Source organism: Hipposideros armiger, unplaced genomic scaffold (assembly GCF_001890085.2).
Source record: "Hipposideros armiger isolate ML-2016 unplaced genomic scaffold, ASM189008v1 scaffold_318, whole genome shotgun sequence".
NCBI lineage: Eukaryota > Metazoa > Chordata > Mammalia > Chiroptera > Hipposideridae > Hipposideros > Hipposideros armiger.
In genome coordinates, this window is record NW_017731668.1 from 1,042,810 (window position 1) to 1,062,360 (window position 19,551).

General features: G+C 34.1%; 1 protein-coding gene across 2 annotated transcripts in view; it reads left to right on the forward strand.

Annotated features, from left to right (window-relative positions):
* The window catches only part of GXYLT1 (glucoside xylosyltransferase 1), a 40,345-nt gene extending 22,829 nt beyond the window's left edge, over positions 1-17,516 (forward strand). For both annotated transcript variants that reach the window (XM_019660456.1, XM_019660457.1), the window contains 5 exons: positions 2,295-2,420; positions 5,277-5,528; positions 10,671-10,794; positions 11,094-11,266; positions 16,546-17,516. In XM_019660456.1, coding sequence (XP_019516001.1) covers positions 2,295-2,420; positions 5,277-5,528; positions 10,671-10,794; positions 11,094-11,266; positions 16,546-16,707 — 837 coding nt within the window. In that variant the 3' untranslated portion in view covers positions 16,708-17,516. The remainder of the gene's footprint in view (positions 1-2,294; positions 2,421-5,276; positions 5,529-10,670; positions 10,795-11,093; positions 11,267-16,545) is intronic.
* Positions 17,517-19,551: the final 2,035 nt, after the last annotated feature.

A 19,551-nucleotide genomic window follows, 5' to 3' on the forward strand; every position in this document is an offset into this window, starting at 1 on the left:
TGTAAGAGGAAGGTTTGTTTTTGAATAGGCGTAGCGACTTAAAGTCCTTTGCCAATTATGGAGGTTTTAATTTACTGACTATAGTTCCAGGAAGCTCTAACTGTCTGACTGAGAAGTCCTATGATTTAGTTTTGTTCTCATCTTTGGCTTGAAAGCGCCTCAATCAAAGTGTGCATAAAGGTTTTAATTCTGTTTGAGAGGAGGAAACTCTTGATTGACAAGATGGAGGGGAAATGTCTTCTTGCTCTGATAAGAAAGTTCTTTAGTTTGGTTTTGTATTAGTTATAATCAATTTGTTCCAGTGGCAGAAAACCCAAAATAACAAGATAGAAGTTTATTTCTCTCTCACATAAAAGTAGGCAGTCTGCAGTGTACTTGTGTGGCAGCTCCACTCCTTCAGCGACTCCGGCTTCTTTTCCCTTGTGGCTGAGCCTCCTTTAGTATAAGGCTTCTACCTCATGGTCCAAAATGGCTGCTCAGGCTCCAGTTATCACATTCATATTCTAGCCAACACAAGGGAGGCAGGAGTGAGGAGGGCAGCCTCCTCTTTCCCTGTTAGGACACTTTGCAGAAGTGGCATATGACATTCCTTCCACTAGTTCCATTGGTCTGACTTAGTCATGTGACTGTACTTAGCTGTTTGTGAGATTGAAAATACACTCTTTGATTGGGGCAGCCATGTAACCTCCTTAACAAAAAAAAATATTACTGTGCAAGAAGGGAACAGATAAATATAGGGGGAAAAACATATAAGAAAAAGAAAATTCACCTGAAATCTCACTACCTTGTATTCTGAGATGGTGATAAAGATGATGATAATGATTATTCCCACCCTCTCCACCCCATCTACACTAAATTAAGCTTTCACATTGATTTGGATTTTTATGCTTGGTCTAACTGTAGAAAAAATGTATTTGCTTTTTTTTTTTTAAGTTAAATTAGTTCATTTTGCACATCAGGTGAAAAATACTACTTGTGATCTCACGTCTTTTAGTTTTCTGCCAAAATCTTTGATTCCAAGAGATAAAACTTTTACTTACTGTTTTAAAATATTTTTAGTATCTATATTTTTGATAATGAGCTTTGGTGATCTTGATCTCTTTGTCTGGATTGTTTTCTAAAATATTAACTGAGGAATTAATCTTATCCTAATAGTTCAGAGAATAGCAACAGATTGCTACTGACTATGGAAACCTTTGAAAATGTAATAAAAAAGTAAAATAAGTAAAAAATTTATTGCTTCATCTTATCTGCAGCCTCTTTGTTGTGTTCATATATGGCTGAGTTATTGCTTGTGTAACATATATTACATTTTAAACTTAGTGTTTTTTTTTTATCATAGTCAACTGAGAATGTTTGGTTTTGCTCTAAATGAAAGAGTATCAAATATTTTATGGAACAAAAAAGAAGACTAAGTATTAGAATGTTAAATAAAATATGATGAAGACTTCATTTGGAAGTTAGTACTGAAATTGATCTTGAAGTGATTTATAAATTGCACAGGGAAAATAAAATGCTAGTGTTTTAAACTAATTAACAGAGACATCAAAGTAGAGTGCTGGAAGTAAAGATATTCCCTTATCCTGTGTTGGAAGGCATTCATGTTTTAAAAAAACTACTTGAACAGCCATAATTCACAAAGAGAACATAACATTTTCAGCCTGTTACATAAACCACTTAGTTTTCGTCCCCCCTCCCCCTCCTCCTGCCATAGATTGTGAATGCTCTGAAGGAAATTTGAATCAACAGTGCTGTTGAAGCAACAATGATAGGTAATACTTAAACTGAACTTGAAGCAATTCAGTGTCTTGAAATGCATTCAGAATACTAAAGAGTAAATGTGTCATTATAGAATTTTCAGATCTGTTTTGCCTTTTGTAATGATTTTTTAGAAGTTATTAGCATTGGATATGAATTTATTAGAATATTTTATCAGGAATATCTATGCATATTAAAGGTACATAGACAAATATCTTCTAATCAGTTTCATGTACATATTATGGTAATAAAATTAGTGCTTAATTTTTCTGAGTTTAATTTGTTTAGGGATTGAGAAGATTTATACATCAGGTAAAGTTGAGGGGATGTACAACTTGCAAGGCTCTTTCAACTTTCTAATTTTGTGATTAATATCCTTATAACTTTCATTGTGCCTCCGATCTTTTAACTGTGTACAACATAAAATGTATAATACCTTAGTTTTTAGCTTTTAAAAAAATAATCTATAGGTTTATGATTTTACAGAGAAAAGTGAAATAAATCTAAACTGAGTTTTTTTTTTTAATATTTTTTAGCTCGACAGCTGGTCATTTCAACAAACATTTAACTATTCATTATACCCAATAACTTTTCCAAGTGAGAATGCAGCAGAGTGGAAAAAGCTCTTTAAACCATGTGCTTCCCAGAGATTGTTCTTGCCAGTAAGTTTTTTCCCCAGAGTTTTTTCTTTCTTTTCTGTTTTTTGACTCTTGCTTTTACACACATGGGTTAATGAAGAGTTGTCTATAAATCAGTTTAATACACACACACACACACACACACACACACACACTCACACACACCCCTACACACCTACATACATACCTACCTCCACACCCCCCACACCCCCCTTTGATCAGTAGGGGAAAAACCCTTCCCATAGAATAAATAAAAGCTACGATAGAAACCTCTGTTAAAATGAAAAATGTAAATGATTCTATTGAAATACCATTTCCTACATTTTAATTTACTCAATTGCTATAAACTTTTATTTCTAAGAGGGAACAGAGGTTGTCAGGTTTTAATGGAGCCAGGCCTGTTGCCATCAGAAAGGCAGCGACAATGTCACCTTCGAGTTGCAGACTACATTTGTAAGTTGGGAAATGAAGTAGATTGCATCATTAAGTAACTATTTTTTGTCTTATACTAAGCCAATTTACCTCTTCTAACTAATATTTTAACACAGACACAAAATATAAAGCATGTGAACTTCTGAGGGACGTGGGAACATTCATTCAGTGGGGCTGTTCTTTGGTGATATACCCTAATTATTATTATTATTATTATTTTTAATCTAAAAATATTCAGAAGGAAGGTTACCTGTTTCATTTTGAATTGATTTCATCCACAGTTTTGAGATTACAATAGTTAAGTTAGGACTGCTATAATGTTAAAATAGTTAATGGCATTAGAAATACTGAATTTAAGAAGCTCACAAGTTTCAGGGAAGTATATGAATTATAGGGAAGAAACTTCAGTTACTTGTTATTTTTAAGTAGATTAAGGCAATTCTCAGCATACTAAGAACATAGTTTATGGAATCCAGGATGTCAGTAAGAGTTAAAGTTATAATTTTGATAGCTGAGTCTGCCTAACCAGTATCTTTGTTGCTGTGCATAAAAAATTTGGATCCTAGGATCGTTCTCACTCTCTACTTCTATTGTAAGAAGCACCCAAATAAGGGATTGAGATAGGAAAAAGTTTTAAGAAGTTTTAGATACTTCATGTAGGCTTTATACATTAAAACAATTTTTTTATATTGAACCATTGCTGAGTGCTGAGTACATAGGAATGAATGGAACAGACAGATTTCTTGTTTTCATAGAGCTTATTGTCTGATGTGGGAGACAGACATTAAACAAAAACACAGTATGACATTAAATAAACACTGATATGTTACTGAAGAAAACAGTTAAGTGATGAAAGAAGTGTGAGGTTACATCCATTTATCTTCTATTCTGCATAATTAGCACATTTAATTGTTGATGCTATGATATGAAATTTGTGAGATCCTTTAGATGTAATCTGGTTAAATTCCTAAATGGAATTTGAAATACTAAAATAAAATACTTGAAACCTGTCAGATTGTCCTCAGACCTCACTGTTACTTCTGTATCTTTTTAATCAGTTTTAAGTAAATCGATAACTTTATTTTTCTAAGTGATAAACTTTTGCTTTTCACTGAGTTTCTCTTCCTTTAAAATAGATGGATGAAAAGAACTAAGGTAAGCTCTGCCCATTCCCCCTTCCCCCAAAAGGAACCTTAGAAAAAGACTGATGTGGTTATTATTTAACCTTATGTCTGATCTTCAGTTGGCAGTGGCTCCCAGCAGTGAACTTGGAGCTTTATGCCGTGTCTTTCTAGTCTGCAACAATACAGTAATCTGTGGACACACATGGTATCATGGTACAGAGGCAGAATGTTGATATAAAAACAATCCCCCTCATTCTCCTTTCCCCTTCAAAAGAGAGAGAGACATACAGACACATACACACATACCCTTTTAATTGGGGTCTTTGATCCAGTGAAGCTTCCCTTCAGGCGCTGCAGCAACCATCACATTTTTTTTTTCAGCCTGGTATTAAATCAGTTGGCGGGGGGAGTGGGATGATTTCAGCCTCCTAGCTGCTCATTAAGGTAATGGCTTACCCTCAGCTGCAGGAGGAGGTAGCATCTTTGAAAAGGAGCAGAATGAGACTCAAGCTCTTATTCTCATTATATTCTTAACGAAACAGGTTTAGGTTAACCTAATTATGAGTCTTACTAATACACTGGGATAGGCAGTAAATTTAAATTTGCAGGTGTCAGATTCCAAAGTTCACAGGTAAGGCAGAAATAAAAATTATCCTTGAAAATCCCTGTAGAAGACATGTTAGAGATTTAACATTTCTCAGAAAGTAACAATATAGCCAGTCTTTTTTCCAAGACCAGCCTTGTCTTCTTCACCCATGCTCAGTGTGCGCACACTTTCTTTGATTTGTTGGAGGACAATAAGCACAGAAATAAGAGCGTGGACTCTGGAGCTAGATGCTCTGGGTTCCAATTTTGGCTCCACCATTTAATAGTTGAGACCAAAATGATGTAAAGGTGCCAGTCAATGTTACAGGCCGAGAGAACAAGTTCGGATTTTCATTTGTTTGGGTTATTTCTATATTTATCTGAAGAATTAAGATTTGAGATATAAATTCATCTAAGTTAATGTTTTTTTTTCCCCCACTATAAAGCATTTTTCTCCCTAATCTTTGAGGATATTGCTTTTATTTTATTCTTCCAATTGTTAGTTTTGAGTTTTTGTTCTGATTTGTTTTTATAGCTTTTCTTCTCTAACGCCAATAAAAAGATTAGCGTAGTATCTCTATATGCTGTTGTAGAAAAGGACAGACTTAGGAAAAATTGCTCTACTTTAAAAAGTTAATGTAAATTAGCTTATATCTTAGGCATTTCTTTTTAATTAAAGTCTTATGTTTTATATTAAATAAATTGAATTATAGTTAATAATTAAAATCTTTCCTCATAGTTAATCCTGAAAGAAGTTGACTCACTATTGTATGTCGACACCGACATCCTTTTTTTACGACCCGTTGATGACATTTGGTCTTTACTAAAGAAATTTAATTCCACACAAATTGCTGCAATGGCACCAGAACATGAAGAGCCTCGAATAGGATGGTATAATCGCTTTGCCAGACACCCATACTATGGAAAAACTGGAGTAAACTCTGGAGTTATGTTGATGAACATGACTAGAATGAGAAGGAAGTATTTCAAGGTAAGTCACTGATATAGGTAGTTGATTAACATTTCTCTATTTTTCCTCCAAATTGTTTGGTTTACAATTTAATTTTGCTTCACTAAAAACCAGCTTGAACTATTTGGAATATTTCCATTTATATAAAGTAATTGATGAAATGTGTGTCCTTAGTATTTTTTTTTATTAGAACATTGCAGTAGGTCAAATCAGATAGCGTTACAATGAAGCAAAATAATAATGCTTTAGGCAGCAAACATCATCTTCCTAGATTGTTATTCCAGGCAGCAGTTGCCATTTTGTAGTTGTGCAGCCATAGAATATTTGAATCTAAAGTATGATGCATCTTAGGGGAACACAGAGTCATACTTAAGACTCTGAAGGCTGCTGGCTTGGTTCAGACTCTGGGACCTTTGAACATCTCTGAGTTTCAGTTTTCTCATCTGTGAAATGAGGATGAAATAGTACCTAAGTCATAGGGCGTTTGGAGGATGAAATTAGAACAGCCACTGACACAGTGAATGCACTGTGTCACACATGTGCATGGCACAAAGTAACCACTTAAATGTTAGCTAAGAGCAGTGACTTCTGAAACACCCATATGGACTTACTGTTCATCCCTTTACAGCTATCAGGACTAAAGTAAACATACTATATCTTTTATGATGTGAGTATATATGTATGTTTGTATATGCGTATATTTGTCAGATATTTTTCTTATGGCTTCTGGTGGACCAGAATTCACACCATTATTTATGACTCCTTTCTATGTGCCTGATTTAAATCTTTGCCTCATTTAGAGTTGTTCCCTCTTATCTTTGGTTTAGGCAGCTGTACTGCTTGTAGCCAACACCATTCACATCCCAAGATTTTATTCTTAGGACAGTTCGTACCCATCACTCTGATCTTCTGTAGATCTAGTAAACATAGGGTTTTTTTTTAGCTTTCCCATTTTCTGAACCTTTCTGAAATCTTGATTTTGTTTCAGTTTTGTCACCCACAATTGAATGCGTTAATGAGACTAATATAACTGGTGCTATTGCTTAACAGTGAACATCTTTTTTCTTCAACTATCCAATTTAATGTATCATGAGTTTTAAAATTTCATGTACCATAAAGTTTTACTAATAAAACAGGTATACCATGAGTTTTCTTCCTTTTCTGATTGTTAGACTATGTATAATAATATCACACCAGAAGATGGTGCTGTAAGATTATCTGCTAAGGAATAATGTGACTTCTAGTAACTCTTCATTTGAAATTCACAGAATAGTGAGAAGTTTAGTGTTGCAAAGAACCCTAGAGATAATTTAGTGTAGAATCATTGTTCGATTTTTTTAAAATTTCAAAATACAACTATATAGTTCAAATCTATGATTATTTTTTACTTACCGTTTACTTATTTAAATGTCGTTCTTGAGTACTTTAACAGTTTTTCCCCTTTTCTTTGTGTCTGTGGCATGTTCTAAATCAGCTAGAGATGAAATAATTTAGAAACTTTCAGACTTTCGTTTTCGTTTGTGCATTAATGACTTAATGAAGACAACCATGAGGGGCATTATTGTACATTAATCCAGTAGGTGCAGTTTAAGCTCACACCTACTGTCTCTGTGTTCCAAACAACCCTATTGTTGCATGTTGGGAACAACGCAGATTGCTTTGTTTTCAAATGTTATTACAGTTATGATTGCTAAGATGTCTCTACAAAATTTATTTTTCAATTCCTTTTTCATATAACTCTTTTTGTTTTCCAGACTATATCTGTAGCAAACATTGCCTTCCCCCCCACCCCCCCAACTAATTCTACAATTTTTGGCACAGATCTTAAAACTTAGAGCTCTCATGATATAACTGAATTACTTGTAATAACTTTCCCAACTGTTTCGTACAGATCAGTGAATGTTGTTCTGTGGTTTTTGTCACATGAAGAGCTGTAAGACTACCCATTTAGCATGATGGCCATGTTTTAAATTCCTATTGCTTTACTATCTCCCAATACATACCATTCAGGACTGTTCAGTTCCAACCTGATATATTATACTTATATATATTAAAAATTAAATTAGTAAAAATTCAACTTTTTTGTTTTTCATAATACTTGACAGACAATGATAGAACACAAGTTAAACTATTGCTTTGTATTTTGTTATGATTGTATGTGCAGTGCTGAATCCCTGTTAGTATATTTCTTAACCTTTTTCTATTTATTAGAATAAAAACCAAATAATACAAATAAAGCATCTTGAGAATCCTTTCCTAGTATGTTTACTGTACCTTGTTCATGTCTTGCCAAATATTATTTTACAAAGTAATTTTTGCCTGTTTTCTCCACTTATTGATGACAGGGTGTCTTTTGCACAGCTTTGTAGTCAGAATATTTAGAATGGTGTCTGGCATAAAGTGACAAGTCAATAGATAATTACCTGCAGAAGACATGAAAGTTTTAGAAACCAGGCCATGAATGAATTATTGAAAACAATGGAAAAGAGAACACTTACTATGAGGCAGACATGATAGCTGTTATATTTGAAAGATGTACATGATGGAGGACTTTTATTGTGTTACATATACTACAGCTTATGAAAACAGAATATCAGCGAACATCTTACCAAAAGGGATGGACCTTTTCAGAGATTAGCGGAGAGTAACTAATCTTTGGGAATTGATGTATTCCATTTTCTAGCATTGTTGGAGCATACTATGAATAGCCACCTGTCAGTTTTATATTTATGTATAAAATAGAGTGATAATGATAATGAGCCTATTTTCAAAAGCATACACAATTCAAAAAATGAAACTAATTGATCTTAATATAATACATGTGCGTTTGGCAGTAGGTTTGCTAAAATTAGTAAATTAGAACTACATTTTTTTAAATTACAGAACTAAATCATGCTTACAAAATTTAAACAATTCGTTGTACGTGGAGTGAAAAGACAAGTCCCCCCTTTACGTACCACTGTCACCAGTTTCATTTCTTTGCCCAATGAGATAAACTTTGCTATGTACTATATTCTTCAGACACTTTTAAAAATGTATTTTGAAACTCATACACATGTACATTAGCACTTATATATAGGATCCTTTTTATATCTTCAGCTTGTTGTTTTTTTCCTTAGTAAATATAATTGACTGCTTTTTATGTCATTATACATAGTTTGACACATTTTTAATGTGTGTATGATATTGTAGAGAATGGATAATTTGGTTTTATTATTTGTTATGTACTAGTATGAACACGTAGTTATATGGTTGGAAAAAACTTCATATATTTCAATTTGTCTTTTCCTGACTAGACTACCAGTATGAATAAAAATCTTTTTGTATAATTTTTAGCCATTTCTGCTTCCTCCATTGTGAGTAGCTAGCTGTTTGTCCATATCCTTGGACCATTTCTTTACTTGATTGTTTTTGTTTTTTTATTGACTTAAACTCTTTTATATGTAATGTCTCTTTATTAAACTCATTTCTTACTATTTTTTCATTGGTTGTCTTGCCTATTCTAGGTTATATCATCATCAAATAATATTGGTATTATTACTTTTTGTCCAGAGTTTTTCTAGTAGGACTTTGTTATAAAGGTTTTTTTCCCCCCTCATTGATTTTTTTTTTTTCCTAAGACTGCCTGGACCTTGTAATGTATCTTTCATTGATTTTTTTCATTGAATAAGTATATTTCTTTATCTATCTATCTATCTATCTATCTATCTATCATTTATCTTTCTATCTTAGAATAGATTGAATCCAGTGAAGACTTGAACATGGCATGGCACAGCTGGCCCACTAGTCCTGGTCTTCGTCCTGTGCAATTCATATTTTTCTTTTTCAGATCTTACAAACATTTAGTTTACATGCTCAATAACTTATTTCAGAATCATCCTTTCAATAAAGTATTGTCTTATTATTTCCTTAAGTAAAACTTATTTCAGTCATTTTCCAGATTTTAGGGGAGGGAGATTTCTGATTATTTTATAATTACTGTGTTTGTTGCATTCTGAGAAACTTCACACAAGGATAATACAATTATAGCAGATCATATCTAGTTTAAATATGTAGGATTTTTTTTCTTCAAGAATTCAAGCTCTTTCTCTTAAAGGATAGATTGTTTATACCCCCACTTAGTTGATTATATATCCTAGAATAGCTTATAACAATGTTTTTCAAACTATGGTGAAGGATCAATGTTTTTTTAATTTACAATTTGTCATGAGCCAATACTTTTCTAAAAATAATGTAACTAAGTTACTAGAAAAATACTAGACTAAGTAGACATAACATTATTCTGTTAAATTGTTATAAAAGTTTCTAAATCTTGCCCTTAATTTCTGTACCTAGTCTTGTAGAGGGCTTAAAAATTTCACTGAGCGCCATGCTGCAGACTACACTTTGAGGAATACTGGTTTAAGTTTGAGAGTTTACGAGAGTTAGATAGGTATAATAGGCTTCGTATTCAACTGCACCCCTTCACACCCCAGATTCATACTATCCAGAGGTATATTCATACCCTCTTTCAACTCTGTTGATTCCGTAGGCATTTCGCTTTGTGTTTTAAAATAATGAGCTATGAGCAACTCCATAGAGGCTGGAAAGGGACCTGATGAAATTCAGTATCTCTTTTTGGTTTATCAATTTCAAATGATCTTTACGAAATGCCAGTTATAAAAGATGAGCACATCAGTCCAAGAATAATAGTGATGGCAATAATAGTAACAGCTAACTGAGCATGCACCATGTGTCAGGTACTGTTCCTAGCACTTTTTATTTGTATATTAACAGGTTTAATCCTCAAGAACTCTGTGACATAGACAGACATAGACGCTATGTCTAGACATTTGACACAGGAACTAAAATGCTCTGAATGTTAAGATAAGGTCACAGTCACAGGACTTAAGCTGTCACCTACTTTCTCTTTCCCTACTTTTATTAGTTTTATCACCTCTACATGCGGCTTCAGATAGCTTCTTGTATTATCCTCCCCACTCCAGCTGCACAGTCTTACTCACATTTAGGTTTACATTAGAGTCACTGGGTTTTGTAACAAAAGAAGTTTACATTTTTTCTTGTTGCTCTGTAATGATTGCTAAGGGAAGGTTGGGGAACTGTCATTATGTTGCCATTTTAAACCTGGAAGCCTGAGGATTTTTTAAATGTATTTACCAACAGAATGATATGACAACTGTACGACTACGATGGGGAGATATCCTTATGCCATTGCTCAAAAAATACAAACTAAATATCACATGGGGCGATCAAGATCTGTTGAATATCATATTTTTTCATAATCCAGGTAATCATTTAAGTTTCTTTAATTTGCATTTATAAATGATTATAGATAGTGTTTAATCAAAAGTGAAGAAAATGCATTTGTTTGATTTTGGCTTATATTAATGGTTATCACTGTGTTTAAGACAGAGTAAAACTTTTCTTGAATATTGATTGAGTAGGAAGAAATCTAAATGCCAAACATTCTTTACTACTTAAACTTTTATTCTATAAGAGCTGTATTTTTAAACTAAAATTTTTGCAAAATGTTAATTCTGTGGAATTCGGGGTATTTGCTTCATTGTTTTGTTTTCCTTCACATAGAAAGCCTTTTTGTTTTTCCGTGTCAATGGAATTATCGACCAGATCATTGTATATATGGAAGCAATTGCCAAGAAGCAGAAGAAGAGGGAATCTTTATTCTTCATGGGAACAGAGGTGTTTACCATGATGATAAACAACCAGCGTTTAGAGCTATTTACGAAGCACTGAGAAATGTAAGCATTTTTTTTAAAAAGTGTTTATGTGGGAATACTTCCAAGCTTACAGAGAATTTGGGAGAATAGTACAAAGAATTTCCATATCCTTTACTAAACTTCATGAGTTATTAATATTTTACCCTTTGCTTTATCATTTGTTCTTTATATATACATTGTTTTTTTTCTGAGACTACATCATGCTCTTTTACCCCTAAAGACTTCAGTGTGTTTTCACTAAGAACAAGGACATTCTCTTATTAACCACAGTACAGATATCAAACTCAGGAAGTTTAATACTGATACAGTACTTTAATCTACCATCCATGTGTCTTTACTCTTCTTTGATCTAGGACAGTTTCTTAGTCTGTTTTATGGCATTGATGTTTTCTGAAGGATAGAGCCCCATTCACCCCTCATATTACTAGAATGTTCTTCATAGTGGCTTGTCTGCTATTTCTTTAGGATTAGGTTCAAGAATAGGTTCTCCTGAATACTATGTAAGTGATATTGTGCCCTTCTTAGGCTGTCACATTCACAGTTACCTTTGTCTGCCTATCTCTCAATGGTGATGTTGATTTCAATTACGCAGTCAAATGTTGTTCCGTTTCTCCTCTGAATAGTTATTTTTCCTCTTGTAAGCAGTCTGGGGGGTGGGGAGACTCTAAAAGATCATGTAAATACGCTACTTATCAAAATTTCCATACTATATTTAGCATTTGTTGTTGGTTCTTGCTCAAACCAATCTTTACAATGGTAGTTGCAAACTGGTAATTGTCCAACTCTAGTAACTCCTTCCACATACAGCCTTGGCACCCTGCTGTAAGGAAGTGCGCTCCCTTTTCCCATTTATTGAGCTACACATTATCAGTATGAACTCATTAATATGTATTTTTTCCAATGATTTATAATGCATTATTCCATTTTATTTATCTTAATGCCAAAGTTGTTCTAAATTTGGTCATTGGGGAGCCCCTGTTGGCTATCTCTTGTGCCCTTTTGACAAATTCCCGTCATTATTTTGAGTACCTCCTGATTTTCTGCTCTAACAAAATAATCTAAGCTCATCTTGATATACCTTCCCAACCCTAGCCCTGAAATTTGCTGTGTGTCAAAGGTGCTTTGTTTCCTTTTGGTGGGTTCTGGGTGCTAGGCATGCTTATTGGTACAAGGGTGTCTTTACTTCTTAGCCCTTTCATTGTCAGAGTTAGGAAATATAAACACACACGCACGCACGCACGCACGCACGCACAGAATCATGCACCCACACCAGTTCCATCCCCCCAAGGCCCTTCTTTTCACTGTCCTACTCTGTTTCTGTGTTTTATCTCCTTTCTTCCATATGTAGAATCATGGCTCCTAACATAAAACATTTCTTCATTTGCTTAATCCTACAATACATTTAAAACAATTTGAAAAATGCTCCACTCATACCATTATCTGTACTTCCCTCTTTGCAAAAAAACCCAACCTACTAACAGTTCAGGATTTGTTTAAAATCAATGTTGTATTTTAATAATGTTTTATCATGGGTGGTCAAAAGGTAATAAAAATAAAGAAAAGTACTTTTGGGAATTCTGAGACTTTGCAGGATAGAAAAGAAATGCATTCTTATTAAAAATGTGATTTCTTTGTTTCCTTTGAGGATTAAAATACATTATTAAAGATTTAAATCTTACTAATTTATTTGACCTTTTCTTTGATCTTTTATAAACATGTACCTTTAAAAACCTGAGTAATAGTTTTAGGCTGATTAATTATACTTCATCTTTTAAAAATAAATCTTGTAAAATGATTTCAAATCCTGAATTAATGATTTTTTGTGTTCGTTTTGGTTCTATGGAAACTATCCATTTTTCAACTTAATGAAGCTGATCAGTCTTTTATGGTGCTCTTCGTTAGTGATTTTACCTTCTCTTATCTATAATTCATTAAGAAGTGTAACTTTTGAAAGAATTCAGGCCAGGGTATTTATGCAAGTTTCAGACAGATGCTTGGTCATAGCCATCGACTGCAGTGAACAATATGAATTATAAAGGATGTGAATCATCTTTAAATTGTAAATGCATGGCTATGTCTGCCAGCAAATCAGTTTTTACCATCCATACATATTTGTTAAATATTAGTTGCTGAGTGAATAAAAATACTAAGATTAAAAATTAAAAATTTAAAATGGGAACTAAACATTTTATTGCTCTATAAGATATTTCCTGCTTAATGTATTTCATTCTGAATTACTTGGTGTTTCTGTGTTAACTTTGATTTACTTCATACCCTGCTTATATTTGCATAACTATCTCTGCAAATATAGAAGCATGAGTGTTTCTTCCTACACTACCTTTTTGTATATAGTTGGTACTCAGCATTTGTTAGATTGAACTGCCATTCTGCCATATTTTTAAAACTTGTTCTGTTCTTTGAAAATGCCTGGGATTATCTCCTTGTGGTAGCCTCACTATTTATTCTCTGCCTTTCAACTGATAGTCTTATATACAGAGCATGACCTTTCTAAAAGTTTGTGTACTGGGTGCTGTGCCAGTGACGAGGGAGGATGCACTGTGTCGGGAAAGACTTCTCAGAGGAGCTGACAGTTGAACTGAGCTGTAAGAATGATTACCAGGTGGAGACGAGAAGGTGAAGGCAATCCAGGCACAGCGTGCAGTGGGGAAGGAGGCCTGCAGCCAGGTCATGGCCCATGTGGCCTTCAGGGAAGGGACACCTAGGAGCAAGTTATGTGCTGCACACTCTGGGCATTCGTTACACATAATGTGAATGGCAGAATTCAGTGACTGTATTTATATAGGCAGGGATTTTCGTAATTTATCATCTTCTTAAAGGTCAAATTACTCGTGTTATATGGTGGACGAAAAGAGCTCTAATACAGCAGGCACTGTTTTTTATTTCAGGAAAATAGTCATCAAAAGGCTTTCTCAGTGAAGAAAAATATCTTTTAACCACAAATACTGGGATTTAAATACATGAAAATGAATGAACTGAATCTGAAGTACTTCATTTTCCTGGGAATTAACTTTTAAACGCCTTCGTAATTTTTCATTTTATTGTCATTGCATAGTAATAAGAGATCACAGTTTGGTCTTCCCATTATTATCCACCTCTCAACCACAGTTGTCCAAGTAGATTTTTTGTACACATTGAAATGTTGACAGTATCGCTTGATGGAGGTGATAACCCTTGGTGAAGTTTACCTTCTTCAACTTAGCTGCCACTTTTAACCCCAAACAGATTTAGGCATATCTATATGCAGCACTTTTCCCAGTTTCCCACTGTTAATTGAGCTTCATCTTTCAACAGGATTTTGGAAACTGACTTGGCACGGTTTCATAGTTTTTGTTTTTTTGCCTTTACTTTATTATTATTTTTTTAATTCTTTTTTAAATTTTATTTTTTTATATCAATTTCAGGTGTACAAAACAACATGATTAGACATTTACACCCCTCTCAAAGTGAAAACCTCCCCCCAATCTGCTACCCCTCTGACATCGTATATAGCTGTTACAATACCATTGACTAGACTTCCTATGCTGTACTTTACATCCCATGACAATATATATAAATTTAATTATAGTTGACATTCAGTATTATTCTACTTCAGCTTCAGGTGTGTATAGCACAGTGATCAGGCATCTACACAGTCTATGAAGTGACATCCCTCCCCCCCACTCCATAAGACCAGTACCCATCTGGCCCCCTACATAATCTTTACAACATTATTGATTATATTCCCATACTGCATTTCTCATGCTGTGACTATTTTGTGACTCCTGTTGCTTCTTTGGACTAAGCGAAGCTGTGAAGTGGAATGGCGTTGGACTTTGGAGCTGGGCAGCTGGTGGAATCCTGGCTTTGCCACTTACTAGCTTTGTAACTATAGGAAGATTATCTCTTAGTTGTTTCATTGTGAGTAGGGATAATTATATGACATAGTTTGTAAAGTTGGTGTGAGGCGAGCATGATGTCTGGTGTGTAGGAAGTGGCCTTTTTTAAACTAGTCTGGCTTTCAATAGTTTCTCCCAGATAACTATGGGCTAGCTGTTATTATTTTCAGTACATTCTTCCTACTTAGGCTTCCCCCTTTTTTTGCCTTTGTAACAATTTTAGATATTTATCTCCAGTATATGTGATTGGGTTTTAAAAATCACCCCAAGAGTGATGGTTTCATGAAGTTAATGCTCACAGTTTTCTTGCTCAAGAGATACCAGGTGTTAAGATCTCTTTGCATCTCTCTCTGCATTGGTAAAAGCCATGTGATAAATTAGCATCTAAGTTCATCTTTTTCTCCATAGGTTGACTTCAGCATTTTGCAAACTCACTAATTGTGATTTGGGTGGTGTTTTTATTTCTTCTTTCTCTGTTTCATGGCAGTGAACCTCAAGGAAAAGCTGGGGTCATTTGAAGCCCTCTGAGATTTCAGGTTTTGAATTTCCTTTGGGATCTTGGATTTTTCACTGACTTCAAACTTTCACATAAAAATGTTCTATTTTTAAGCCCCATCCATCTTGCTAACTGAAAATATAACCATTTGCAAATGCTAAATCCAAAAATATACCTGGTTAAAAATACTAACATCATAAGGTAACCACTTAACCACTGCTACATCATTTTCCAAAATATATTCCTTGGGATATATTTCTTATTTTACAGTAACAAAGGACTCTGGACAAAAATATACTTTGGAACTAGTGAGCCAAACACTATTCAACAGATGTATTTTCTGTTTTACTTTTTAGAGTTTGCCAGTATCAATCCCCACAAAGGGCATCTGTTATTTAGCAGTGCAGCAATGTGTTTATCCTTGGGACCCTTTTGTGCAGTTAGGGTTCTTTGGGAAATGCAGAACCATGCTATCATTTTGCATTCCTCCCACTCCATGCCTCTGTCTTATCCCTTTCCAGTCTAGCCTCAACACTGTCATCAGAGTGATGATGGGCTTTCATTAGTTTCTCAGATACCTTCAGTGCCTTTGGTCATCATCCCACACCAGTCCATATCTGGGTATTCTCTGTCTTTAAACATGTAAGAACTCTTGCCATGGCTTGGAATGCCCTGCCTCCATTACCTCTTCTCTGAAAAACTTTCCCTGATACCCTCAGTGATTTACCATTATTTTCTCTGTCCTCTAATGTGAGATCATAGTTCTATTTAATTCGTTGAAAGTATTTATTGAGCATATGCTTTTTGTGAGACTTGGAGGTTGTCCGTGTTAAACTGATTGAAGAAGTTATTTGGAGTCAATTATGTATTTATATATATATCTTTGTTTTTTTATTTTCTTTTTCTAGTGTTCTTTTGAAGATGACAACATCCGTTCCTTAATGAAACCTTTAGAACTGGAACTGCAAAAGACAGTGCATACATACTGTGGAAAAATTTACAAAATATTTATCAAACAGCTAACAAAAAGCATACAAGACCGTTATGATAGACCTCCAAAGGAAAGGTGATTCTTGGTGATCACTAAATCAAATGAATTAAAACCACAAAATAAAATGTGTGAAGGAGTAGTCTTAGATGAAGTGTTCAGGAAGGAATTATTCACCTTTAGAATAATTATTTTCCTGAAGAAGTTAAACAAGCAATATAGTCATATAATGAAGAATAAATTAAAGTCTTGGACTCCAACAAGAAGACATTTTTCATCTCTGATGTTTTGTAATGTTACATGCAGTCATTCCAATATTGATGAACATATTGAATGGTTGTAGCCTACAGGCATTGGTTGACTCTTATTCTCAAGTGAGTAAGAACAGTAGGGGTGTATGAATGGAGAAAGTGTACCTCATACACAGTGGAAACACTCAAAACTGTGAGTATAGCAATAATTATATGTCAGCACTAACCTCACTTTAAATGTGTGAGAAAAAAGTTGTTTACAGGGGCAGAAAATATTCTGTTTCTAAAGAAATGTGATGTAACCGTTGACAATCTATGTGTGCCTTTATAGATATCATCTCTGTTTTAAAATCTGTTTTGTGACAATCATGTTTCAGTTTATTTTTAGACTGTAAGTAAGCTGCACATTTAAAATTGAGCTGTATAAGAAAGAAGGAAAACTGAAAAATTTGGAGTTTTAGTCCCTGTGTGTCTGTTTGTGAAATGTGGCATTTTCATTTGTCTTGCCAAACTCAGATCTAAGATTGTTAAACAGATATTTTGGGAAATTTTTTATCACTTTAAATGGAAATTTTCAGCTTTACTGGGCATTCTAGAAGCAAAAAAATATGCTGATAATAAAGTGAGAACCTAAATAGTATTCTTATATGATGGTGGAAAATGTGATGGACCAAAATGGATAAACTATATACTTCCTGTGAACAGTAATTTTAGTTGCAATGAAGCAGAAAAAAGTGATCCATTTAAACTTTTCTTCTACCTCAAAATGACTTTGCAAGTTATTTTTGAAGAAGCAAATATATAGAGCCTTACTTTAAAAACATTAGACAACTTTCATGAATGATTTGGATTAAGAAAATTGTTACCTCTGACTATAGAAAAAGTAGTTTTGATTTGGTTAATGTGCATTTTTTCCCTTTTTTGAACATCACTTAAGACAGTTTTTTTTTAATGTTGAAAATACAAAAAATATTATTTTTCTTAGTGTTCTTGACAGCTGTCTAATGTAACTATAGATATTGAGTACTTAACATGTACTCTGCAGGGGCACATATCATTTTACCAAATGCTATATGATAATATTCTTTTTCTCTTTTTGATATTTTAATTCTTAAATAGAGTAAGAGAAATCATGAAGGAAAAATATCACTTATTTGAAAATAGTGATGATTGGCTTTATGAAGACAGAGTGCCCTCTGTGGAGACATGGAATATACAGAAAGAAATGGTCAGTATAGTTGTCTCCTGTCTTTTGTAGTTTAGACAGGGACAAACTGAGAGAAGAAAGTATAAGAAAGGCAAATTAGAAGCTGATAACCAGCCCAGCACCCTTAGATGCGTTTAGAGACCATAATCTGCACATCCTTGGCAGAATGCCATGGTGAATATAAGAACTGGTGAACTGTGTTGACATTGAGTTTCCTAAGTAGAAAATGAGAATCCGAGAATTTTAAAGTTTGGAGGGTACACAGAAGATTGTTTCCAACGGTCCCCAAATAAGACCATTGCCTGGCTGTGTTAGACACTTGTGGGGAGCTTGTTGAGAATGGATTCCTGGGCTTCACCTTTGAAGACTCTGTCAGGTCCACTGTGTCTAGGATGGGGTCTGCAAACATTTGGAAAGAGTGTGGTATTTAATTGGAAATAAATTTAACTGGAACTAATTTTGCCAACTTGAAGGCTGAAGTTAGGATTTCACAATTCTTGGCACAGTTGGTGGATTATAATTGTGATTCTGAAATCTTAGGGGAAGGACTTGGGGTTATTGACAAGATAGGAATTTATATTATTAGTAAGTTCCTTAGATTTAATTTCCTCAAGAACAGAGAATCTCAAACCCATGGGCTCTGATATGATTGGTTGGGACTATGCAGAACGTGGTCATAGTTTAATCCAGCTTACTGTGCGCTGTGGTTTCACATGTGTTGTGGCTTATTTAGATTGACATACATTCTACATTGCCAAAAATTGTTGGGAAATTCTTCATCTGGTTTATTTAGACCTTGCCTAATTGGGCCTTTTAACATAAATTGGGTTATGGTGAAAACTCTCCACGTAGGGACTATTTTTCCCTAAAATTTAGGATATCACAGAAAGTCCATAACATTATTAAAATGAGTTTTCTGAATTTATCTTTAGCTAAGGTAACTTTTTCCTTAGAATTCTCAAGAAATACGGTTCTTAGCATCAATGAGGTTAACTTGCATCACAACTTAGAGAATATTATATTTCTTTTCATCAAACAATATATCTATGCAGTTTATATAAATTACATTATGTATTCTTTGAGTCTATGTGTATTAGAACAATTCTGACCTCAGAACTATCTCTGGGCTGCAGTGTTACCAAAGTGGAATGACTAAAATACAGTCAAACTGCATTTGTGTGAAGTAGTCATCTTAAAAGAACTTTGAAAACCTTTAGAAATATATATTGTGATTTACACTTTAAGAAAATACATATTTTTCCCCTATGAAGAGTAGCTCCTAATGTATAAGGTAACCCAGTTATCCTTGGACACTTTGGAGCCTGAAACAATATTACTGCACATTCACTGTTCTCTCATCTTCATTATAGCCAGATGTTATTGAAGGAAGTAATGGAAAGAAAATCGGACTGTGAACTAGATCTGGATTCTCTTCCTGGTTAGGGACCTCAGGCATATCGGTTAACCT